This window comes from Alligator sinensis, unplaced genomic scaffold (genome assembly GCF_000455745.1).
Source record: "Alligator sinensis unplaced genomic scaffold, ASM45574v1 scaffold1127_1, whole genome shotgun sequence".
Classification (NCBI taxonomy): domain Eukaryota; kingdom Metazoa; phylum Chordata; order Crocodylia; family Alligatoridae; genus Alligator; species Alligator sinensis.
Window position 1 is genome coordinate 513208 of NW_005842693.1, and position 11291 is coordinate 524498.

General features: G+C 42.4%; 1 protein-coding gene across 1 annotated transcript in view; it reads right to left on the reverse strand.

The window, feature by feature from the left end:
* AADAC (arylacetamide deacetylase) overlaps positions 1–11291 on the reverse strand; it is a 58397-nt gene that overhangs the window by 3607 nt on the left and 43499 nt on the right. The window contains exon 4 of the mRNA XM_006034036.3: positions 1758–1929. Within this exon, the coding sequence (XP_006034098.1) occupies positions 1758–1929 (172 nt within the window). The remainder of the gene's footprint in view (positions 1–1757; positions 1930–11291) is intronic.

Below are 11291 nucleotides of genomic sequence, written 5' to 3' on the forward strand. Positions count from 1 at the left end.
TGGTGGCTGGGGCGTGGGGGGGGGGTGATGGCCGGTGCCCCCCCTGAGAATGTGGGGGCATTGAGAGAAGTGCTGGTGGCACTTCCAGTTTGCCATTGGCCGCTGGGGGACCACTCCCCAGTCAGCAATCAGCTGCTGGGGGACATCCCCCCCACCCCCTCCCCGGTCAGCAATCAGCTGCTGGTGCCCCGCAGGTTCAGGAGGCACTAGTTGCCCATGATTGCTTCAGAGTTTATTGTTCCCAGGCACGTCGTTTGAACATGAGTCTGGGAGTGATACACTCTGGAGCAACAAATTCCAAAGTTTACTGCATTTGAACATGCACCTGGGAGTACAGCACATTGAGCTGGGTCAAGCATCCCTGGCTGGTTAGGGGTCTAAGGGATCATCCTGCTAGCCCAGGGCTGCTTCCCTGGCTCAACATGTTGTAGAGGGGCTGGCTAGGGCATAAGGATGCTTCAGGGTGGGGGCTAGCTGGCAGGCAGTGCTGCTGCAGAGTTTGTTAGTTTACTCCAGCTTAATAGGGACAAATGTGCAGACACTGAGACATTTACTGTGCAACTAATTAATCTACTGCGCAGTAAACATCTCATGTAGACACACCAACAAAATGGATTACATTCTGCAAGCTTTTTTTCAAATAATATTCCTAATAGAGTCAACATGAAAGGAGTTTTGTCTGAATACAGGCCATGTGACATGACCAAATTATATTTCAAAATTCATCTTTTTTCTTTCCCCAAATTCATATTGGGGGAGAGCCCACCAGAGCATGTAGTGGTATCAAGTACCTGGGTTATCAGTGACTGCTACTGTGTTATTAAGTGGTAGCATTAGAAACAGTAGATATCAGGAAAAACTTCTTCACTGTTAGGACAGTGAGGCAGTGGAATAAACTGCCTAAGGAAGATGGATGTTGGAAGTTGGTCAGGGATAATCTAGGTGAAGTTATGCCTATGGTCTACTATGGGGAATTCCAATGCTTTTGGGGTTTGCTGATTGCTGCATGGGACGATTCCTGCCCCTCCCTCCCCCTACCCCCACTGCTTCAGGTTTTTGGGGCTTTTTTGTTTGTTTGTTTTTAATCCAACTCCAGATGCACTGGGTATTGGCTACAACTGAGGTTGGGGATTTTGACTGGGGTATGCCAATGCTCCTTCTAGGACTTACAGCTAGAAGTTCTCAGCTAGAGAGCCTTTCCCCTCTGCTCAGGGTCAGACCAATCACCAGATTTGGGGTCAAGAAGGAATTTTACTCCCTGGTCAGGTTGATATGGACTGTGTTGGGTTTTGCCTTCCTCTGTGGGAGCGGGGAGGGGGAAGGGACAGTGACTATCTTTCTGGGATCTCTTGTGCATATTATATCAGTCTTGTAGCTGATAAAGACATTGGTCACTGTGGTACTCCTGATTTACCTGTCGCCTCAGGCAGGAGGTTGGACTAGATGACCTCTCAAGGTCCCTTCTAGCCCTACTTCTCTATGATTCTATGGTTCTAGGGAAATTAAATTGTGCTAAAGCAGTTTGCTCAGCCTCAGACACAAAACACTTGCCCATAGGACTTGAGATAGTTGCCTTGTATTTATCCACTGCCAGCCTGATTCACAACTCACACATACCAGACTTGAAAGATAACTGGGAGGTTGATTAGTTTGTGTGTGATAATTGTGGGTTTTAAAAACATATTTTGTTTAAAATAATCCAGTAAGAAAAATTAACAGAACAAAGTCTCTAAACCTGTAAAATATAAATAACCTACCTCCTGTGCCACTGCAGCAGCTAAGTTACCTCCTGAACTATCTCCTGCAACACTGATCCGAGATGGGTCTATTCCATATTGTGCAAGTATATTATTTTGTAGGATGAACTTCAGTATCTTGTACACATCTTCAAACTGAGCTGGGAAATGATATTTAGGTGCTAGTCTGTATCTTTGGGAACATAAACAAGGGCATGTTATTGTCCTATCACTGCTTGGGGAAACAGACGCAATTAATTTTACACTTGTGAATTTTAATGAAAATAAACCCATTTACACAGTGGAAACTTTTTTCATTTTCTATGTGAAATCCAAGTTACTGTTGGTTTTGGGGGGATTTTTTTTTTGGCGGGGGGGGGGGGAGGTTGACCCCACAATACAGAAGCTTCAAGAACTTTTATGTATTTATTAAATTTAGCAGAAATAGCAACATTTTGTTATTGGGCCTCTTCTTTCTAATCTGCTGAAGAGGTATACAAATCCTGAGCTCAGGGCGATATTATCCTAAATGATTCAAAATTAATATTGAAGTCCTAATGTTCTGTGATTATCATCCAACTACAACAATTTCCTAATAGATTTATGTCATTTCTGTAATAATACCCTTATTCCACTGATAGGCCATTTGCAATAAAAAGCACCATTTGTCTGGTATTGCTGAGATCAAAACATTCCTGGAAAATACTGCAAATCTTAAAACTCAGCTGCTATATACATACTATCATTGCCTTGTGTTTTTCTTAAAAATATGTGTAATGAAAATGATACTACTGATTATAATAATTGTGTTAAAAGCTGAGTGATATTGTGCTGCGAGAGAAAATATGGTGAAGGTTAATCATTTCTGCATAATTTAAAGAAAGGTAAGGAATTTGATTTAAATAAAATTAATGAATGTTTGAACCCATTATTGGGAGCTGAAGAATAACCCTGTCTCACCAGTTACCCTAAGGAAATGCATACCATGAAACAGTTACTGCTAAAGACAAAAGATACTGTTACTGCTAAAGAGACAGCTACTGCCAAGAGACAGTTACTGCTAAAGACTTGCTTTCCAGACTTACATACAGGGAAACCCACCAGGCTCGAGATTTTTACATAATCAGAAAGATTTACATGCCTTGCCTTCTTTTTCATTCAACTGAAATCCAGGGCAAAACCATGTTTAATTAAAAAGAAAAAAAGGAAAAAATATGTCCAGCACATGGATGAACACGACTTGCTGGGGAGAAACCAACATGGCTTTGTCAAAGGAAAATCACATCTCACTAACCTATTAGAGTTCTTTTGAGGGTGTCAATAAGCAGAGGGATTATGGTGATCCAGCTGACATAATATATATCTGGACTTCCAAAAACCCTTTGACCAGGTCCCCCATAAGAGGCTCTTAATTTTAAGTAGTCAGGGGATTATAGGGAAAGTCCATTCATGGATTAGAAATTGTTTTAAACATAAAAAACAGAGCGAGTATCAACAGTCAGTTTTGGGGATGGAAAGAAGTAAACACCTGGGTTCCCCAAAGATCTGTGTTGGAACCAGTGCTGTTTAACATATTCATAAATGATCTGGAAAAGGGGATGAGTAGCAATGTGGCACCAGTCACCCATGGAATGTAATAAACCTAAAAGACAAGAGAAAGCCTTGCATAGGTCTTATGTAATCCTGAGGGCAGAGTGTCCCCTTACAGCAAAAAGGAATCAAAACTTATGGCAGAGGCGATATCGTTTATTAGACCAACTAGATTTTTGCCAAAAAAAAATTAAAAAAAAAAATCTTTAATTGCCAGCTTTATTTTTTTTAAATTTTAGCTGATTTTTTAAAATGAAATCTTCATAACTTTACAAGGGGAAAGCAAGTTTTACCACCTGAAACCTGAGACCTTGCTCCTGCCTTTGTTCATGGTAATTTGTATCATCACAGAGCCCAGAGACACCTCACCATACAAGAAATTCCTACCCAGAAGAGTATTCCATCCTTTTTCTCTTCCATGAAATATGAACCATCAGAACCAGAAGGAAATGTGACTATATCCTGCTTGCCACCAAACAACTTTGAGGTAATCAGACTATTCCACCTTTTCTCTGAGCCTAACCTGTATAAAATGAACTGTGCCAAACAGGAGATTTTACAACACATTTAACTCTCCTATGAAAATGAACTTTCATTTCTACCTAGGAGAACTTCTACAATCTTTTTTCCTATGCCTGAAGAATGATGCTGGTGCATGAAAGCTTGCAATTAAAAATTTTTTTTGCAAAAATCTAGTTGGTCTAATAAAAGATATCACCTCTACCATGAGGTCTAATTTCTTTTGGCTCTAGACCAATACAGCTACATACAACCTGGACTCCTTATAGCCAGGTCTTCAGAAAGTCCTTTGTAGGGCTGTACAAAGCTTCAGTCCCTGATTAGATTTGGCAGCGATTCGGCCCAATTTGGTGGCTGAATCTCTGAATCCAAATCGAATCAGAGGACACTTTAATCTCTCCGAACTGGAACCCTCTGAATTGATTCAGAAAGATTCATAGATTCAGATGTAGACACAGCTTTAAATGTTTTTCCTACATACCTCTAGGTAATAGGTTGCTCATCAATGCTGAGATCCTGGGGCACATGGAAAGTCCCACAGGAGTGCGGGGGACTCCCCAGCGCACTCGGCAGCAGACCCAGAAGTGGACCAGAAGCACTTTTGGTCCACTTCTGGGTCCACTGGGGAGCATGCTGGGGCCCACCCCCATGCCTCCCCAGCTTGGCGACTGGTGCCTCCTGTGTCTGGAAGGGCACCTGGGATTCCCCTGTGGGTGATTGCCAAGCTGGGGGGACGCAGGGCAGGTCCCCCATGTGCTCCTCAGAGGACCTGAGAGTGAACCGGAAGTACTTCCAGTCCACTTCCGGGTTCACTGCTGAGCATGTGGACGGCCCCCTGCACTCCTGCGGGATGCTCCATCTGCCCCAGCATCGCAGCATTCACAAGCCACACTGGTACCTCGAGGCATGTAGAAAAAACATTTAAAGCTGTCCAAATCGCTGATTCTCTGAATCAGCATTGAATCTTCAGATTTGGATTTGGCTGAATTGAATCAGGGACAGTGATCTGAATCAATGAATCAAATCACTGTACCTGATTTGGGCCGAATATGAATTGAATAGGGCCCGCTTCGCACACCCCTATTGCTTAGGTATTCCAGTCTCTCACCTTTAATCGGTTCTGCTTCATAATGTAAATGTAGTTCTCTGCTTTCTTTGGTCACACTAACTCAAACTGCCTATGACGCTCTCCTATTCTTCTGTCTCTAGCACATACATGTGATGATTGTGCCAGGTCTTTGCCCACATCTCCCACCTCTCAGTCTGGTCCTGCAGAGCTTGGCTCTGTGCTTACAGGTGGCAGGGGACTAGCCCCGTTCCCCAGCCTCTTCCCCCTGCCCCATGGCCTGGGGGAGCTGAAGGGAATTATGCCCCCTTCCCCTTATCAACTGCTTGCTTCAGTTTCTGTCAGAGATGGGAGGGGGTGGAGTCTGCTGGTCTTCTGCCAATTGTAAATGTAGTTCTCTGCTTTCTTTGGTCACACCAGCACAAGCAGTCCCTCTCCTGTTCCCTTAGCTCCTTCTCCAGCATGTATGCGATGGTTGTGTCAGGTCTTTGCCAGCAGCTTCCACCTCTCAGTCTGTTCCTGCAGGGCTCGGTGCCAGCACACTGAGTGAGGGACAGGAGATTAAAGCCCCTCCCAGCCCCGAGCCAGGGATTGCCTGGGGGGTGCAGTCCTTCTCAGGCTATTGCCCACCCATGCCTCATGCCCTGCTCCAGCAGAGAGCAGGAGGCATGGGCAGCAAACTGAGCTGGAGGCATGGGCAGCAAACTGAGCTGGAAATGGGAGATTAAAGCCTCTGCCAGACCCCAGCCAGGGTTTGCCTAGGGAGGCAGTCCCTTTCAGGCTGTTGCCTGCCTGCACCGCATGCCCTGATCTAGGAGAGAGGAGGGGGTGTGGGCAGCACATTGAGGAGGGTAAGGGAGGATTAAAGCATGTCCAAGACCCCAGCAGGGGTTTGCCTGGGGGAAGCAGTGCCTCTCAGGCTATTGCCCTGCTCAGCCCACCCCACGCCTCCAGAGGAGAAAGGTCTGACAGGGGCTTTCTCCTCAGGCAGACCCAGCTGCCATCCCCAGACAGGTTTTCCATCCCCACCCTCTTGTCAGCTAGCCCTCCCCCCCCCCCCCCCCCCTCTGGCTAGAGAGTAGAGGGGCAGGGCCAACCTTGCTTTCTGGAGCAGACAGCATAACCCAGCCCAGGGCTGCAAAGCATGTGGAGGGACTCTGATTTAACTTAAACTAGGAAGGGGTCTGGGACAGAAGTTCCATAAACTGGTTTGACCTCAATCAGCTAAAACTGATACTACATCCATCCAGGTTTATTTTAAACCAGTTTCAGCCATTTTGAAACAGGTTTATGTGCATTGAAATTCTGTTCTTTTACAGGTTTAAACCAGTTTCTGATTACTTAAACTAGCTTGTGTGTCATTTCTGTCCCTAGCTATACAGTTTAGAAGACAGACAATTGGGGGTGGGGGGCATAATAAAGGTTTACAAAATACTAAATGGCAAAGAGAAATTAAATAAGGATTTATTATTTATTCTCTCTCACACAATATAAGAACTAGAGGTCACAAAATAAAACTAGTAGGTAGTAAGCTTAGAACTTTCTTTTGTGACCTTTTGTTTTCCAGAGTGTCATTAAAGTGTGGAACACATTGCCACAAGATGTTGTGGAGCTAACAGTTTAGCCAGATTAAAAAAGGAATTGAATACATTCTTGAAGTAGCCATTCTTGGAGTAATTATCACTAGCTATTGAGGACCTCCTTCTTATTTCTGAGCTTGTGGAAAGCACTGTGAACAATTGGGCTAGAGACAGAAGTTACACATAAACTGGTTTAAGTAATCAGAAACTGGTTTAAACCTGTAACAAAACAGAAGCTCAACACACATAAATCAGTTTCAAAATGGCTGAAATTGGTTTAAGATAAACCTGGTTGAATATAGTATCATATTTAACTGAGTTGGGTCAAATTGGTTTATGAAACTTCTGAGCCAGACCCCTACCTGGTTCAAGTTAAATCACAGCCCTCAAGCATCCCAGTATACTTTCCAGCCCTGGGCTGAGCTGTGCTGTCTGCTCCAGCAGAGAAGGGCTGGGTGGGGGGGAGGAAGGAAGGGACTGCCCCCCCACCCCCAGCTGGGGTCAGGGGCCAGGCAGGGGGGTTAAACTTCCCTTCCCTGAGTACAGAGCTGCTAAACTTACTGCTGGCGGTGACTGTGGACTACAAAGTCCAGAGGTATCTGGAAGCAGGAAGAGGAAGTGATGAACAACCCTGCAGACTCCGGTTGTTGTGATTCTGGACTGCAAATCCCAGGGACCTCAGGGGCAGCAGGAACATGAAGTGAACACACAACCCATGCTGGCTATGTGCCAGAGAGCTGTGTTCTAGCACCCCTGGGTTTCTAGCCTGAGACACTGCAGCCATGTGACTGCATTCCCTGAATCAAAAGTGAATGTCTGTCCAGTTGTTCCTCAGTTCAATCCCTGCAACTTAAACTAACCTGCAAAGACTGAATCAATTCAGCCTCAGACTTTTTGACTGTCTGTACTTAGCCTTGATGCCTGGAGTTTATCTTCCATTCCCTCCTACAGCTTCTTCAATCTGATTTCTGCTTTTTTGCACTGTAATCAACCAAAGTCTAAAGACCTCTTAGGCAAATTTTAAGACTGTTATATTATCCATGTTAACATGAACCATGTTGTTTGAACCTTGGATATTTTCTTGGACTCTCATCCTCTTTTGAATTCCATAAGTCTGTTTTCTCAGGGATCTCCTCTTGCCTCTCTAATCACTTCTTCAGTGCATCCTTCACAGGATATTCGTCATCCCCTATTCCAGCTTTTTTAGAGTATTTCACAGGTCGCTGTCTCATCATTTCAGCCACAAACATACATTCAACTATTATGGCTGTGTAGACAAATTGGAAATCTCTCTCTCAGTAATTTGACCTGACTCATTTTGAACTAATTAAAATCTCCCCTGTCCATAATCAGGCTCTCAAGCTGTACAAATTGTTTCTGCATAACATATCTAAACTAAGGCTTTTCTTATTTATTCAAACAGGTAAAACTGTCTTCCAGGGTCTCATCACCCCTTCTAAATTACTGAAACATCCTTTTTCCTTGCTTTGCTAAATTGAATCTTGCCTTCCTAGCACACAGTCAGAAAGCTTCTACAAAGATTATTTTCTTAGCCAATTGCTTTGGCTGTGTTTCTCCGCTCACTTTTTCTTTTCTGCTGCATCAAACATAAGCTATTTAACTTCACATCGAAGGCCCCTTATGGACTACCCCTCACCTGAAACATCTCTTATTCAGTACTGTAAGGTTAACTCTCACCTCCAATTGGCCAAAGGTGTCAGTTTTCATTGCCCACTGGTCACATTTTGAAATAAGTACCTTCTTGCTTTCTCCCATGCTGCCTTCTTTGGTAAGAACTACTGGTAACCATCTGTCAAGTAATTCATTCTTCTTGTTCAAAGCCATAAAAGTATCTTTTCCCATGACACTTACAAAACCTTGACAATTAGGCATTTGGTGCCCCAAAACCACATTCTACCTTGCTCACCAGTATTGTCTCATTTCATTGTTCTGCATCTATATCCATTGTTTCCTATTTTATACTTGGATTGCAAGGTTTTGGGGAGTAGAGAGATTGTGCTTTTGTCCTATATTTGTACAGCATAACAGATCCATTATTGTGGCTCCTAGGCATTATAAGACACACAATATTATAATATCCATGTCCTTAAAGGGATTGTAAAGGGTAACTGATTTGCATTTAACAAACAATTCTGCTGAGGATGCACTAAGTGGATCAATTTTCAACGTACTTTTTTGCAGCTGTTTTCACTCTGCAGGGCTACAACTATAAAAATAAAAATGAGTTAAATTTATTTTAGTTACTTAAATGAGCAGATGAGACTCTGAACATGCACTCAGGGAGTGGATTTCTTGTGTAAGAAGGGGCCATATTATGTCATTACTTTTCAGAGTAAAGCTTCACTTTAAATTTTGAAAGAACTTTTAAAGACTTAAGAGCATGGGAGGAAAACAAGTGGTACTCACAGCACAATGAGTCCCTGAGACAGTGTGCTGGCAACATGACTAAGAAAAACCCTGCTGGAATGTTCCATATAGGGACCCTTATACTGGATATTTTTTTAAAAAGCAGCAGCCATAAACAATGCTGCCAGCATCTAATACTTATTACACCATGTATGTGATAGGAACAGAGATGGAACAGTCTTCAACCTGTCTAACAAAACCCCAGTTCTGTGGTGTAACAGATGTAGAAGTCCACATGTTATGTTTCTGCCTACCTGAATGCATGGGTATCCAAAAGGAAAGAAACTCCTAATATCCTTTTGTGCACTCCAGTGCCTTAGGTCATCTGAAGGGTGCTGTTGCTCTCCCTACTTGTCTTTCAAATGTAATTATGCCACCCTTCTTTTCTAATATAGAATATTTTAAAATGAAAGCTTTCAGAGGGGAAGGGGGGTAAAAAATGCTGCTAGAAGTGATAATTAGCATTTGTGCTAATTTTAGGGTACCGAAAATGCTGCTAGAAGTGATAATTAGCATTTGTGCTCCAGAAACTTTGATTCAGGGTGCAAAAGGATTATGATGTGCTTTAGCAGCCTAATGGAACGTTTGTCAATTCAATACTTGATAAGTTGTGAGTTTAGCACTAATACTCTGGACACTCCTGTGTTGAACTAACAGTTATTTATTATTATAATTCTCTGGAATCACATCCAGGGTGGATCTTAAACAACCGCCCTCTGTATATGTATGCAACACTTAAACTCGCTCTGTCTCTGACCTTGGCCTGACCCAGTCCTTGTGAGTGAGAAGAACCAAGAAAATGCCCCCTGGCTCCTCATGCCAGTGAACAAGGAGTCACCAGTGCTGCAAAAACTGCCACAAAGCAATCTGAACCCTGCAGTGCTGAAAATGAGGGCTTTGGCCTTAAAGGGTCAGTATAAAGAAAATACAATAAGACACAACAATATTACTCTTAGAAGACACTGTAATATTACAGCAGTCTCTGTTGTGCCAAATCAATTTCTATTTGCAAAAAGGAGTGGGTGAGACATCACTTTCATCTCATTGCATTCTTGTGTCATTAGTATCCAGTACCACTGCATTTTCGTATTTATGCTGCCTACGCTCATCAGGTGACTTGCTTCACACTGCAAATGCCTCTCTGATAGTTATCTGATTGGTATCTTAAAATAAAATACAATTATTTGATGTCTAAAAATGAACTCAATATGTTTATTTCTATTTTTGTTTTGTATATTGGCCTAGACTTCTGTGGATGTGTATATACTATATATATCTTTAAACATTATGCTTTGCCATTAAATGTAATGGAGGTACACTACTAGGGAGCTGGAGCAGATAGTGTACAATTGTGTCCAGATCCAATGGAGAGACAAGGGGTCTCCATGCAGATGACTTTGGCTTCCTAAAGATTCTTAGGAATCCACATGACTACCCAGGGAGCTATCATGTTTTAAAGTTGACATTGCTGGCTTTTCTTGGGGAAGGGAAACTGGATAATGTGATAGGTAGATTCTTGCAGAGATTTCTTTCCTCTGTGACTCTTCCAATTGATATTTCTGAGATAAGAATGATCTGGACCTAGGGCTTTATACCATTCCTATTACTATTGTGAATGAGTGCTACTGGCTGCAGGGATGTGTAATACAACTATACAACTTTATTCCTGGTGTAAGTTTGGTTAAAGAAGAGTGAGAGCTTTTAAAATAAAGTCAGTTTCAATGATACAAAAATGTAAAACGTGAGCTCTGAAGAGGGCACTTAATGGGTGCTTACTTATTTTAAAAATGGCTTATTCTTATTGCTTATTTAACTGATTTGTTCCCAAGTTTGCATTTGTCTAGCAATCTATCATAGGCCAGATCTTTTTATAACAAAATAAACAACTAAAAACATGACTGAAATGGTTTTTAATTACTAACTTGTCTTTTCCCTTTCTCCCCAAACCTTCACTCCACTATAACTGAATTCATTTGTACTTTCTCATAGCCTTAAAATGAATACATTCAATGCTAGTCTTCTCAACCTACCCAGGGAAGGGATCTGCAAGTCCTGGCTCCTGTCTGCTTGTCTGCAAGAAGCACAGGGTCCAAATATGAAAAATCTAACACAAAGACTGCTAATATATATCACTGTTGGGAAGGGTTTTATGAATATGACCTGCACACGGTATGAGAACCAGGGATTCTTTCTGTTTATGCTAAATGGAAGAAGTTTTCCTACTCAGACACTTCACAAAAGCATGCCCAAATCCTACTATTTCGCAGAGTTCACCATCAAAATCCTTGCAGTGTTTGCATGCAAGTATTTAAAGCTAACCACATAACTCCAAGCCCTAAATTTATATATATAAACTACATTTTTGTTGTAGGG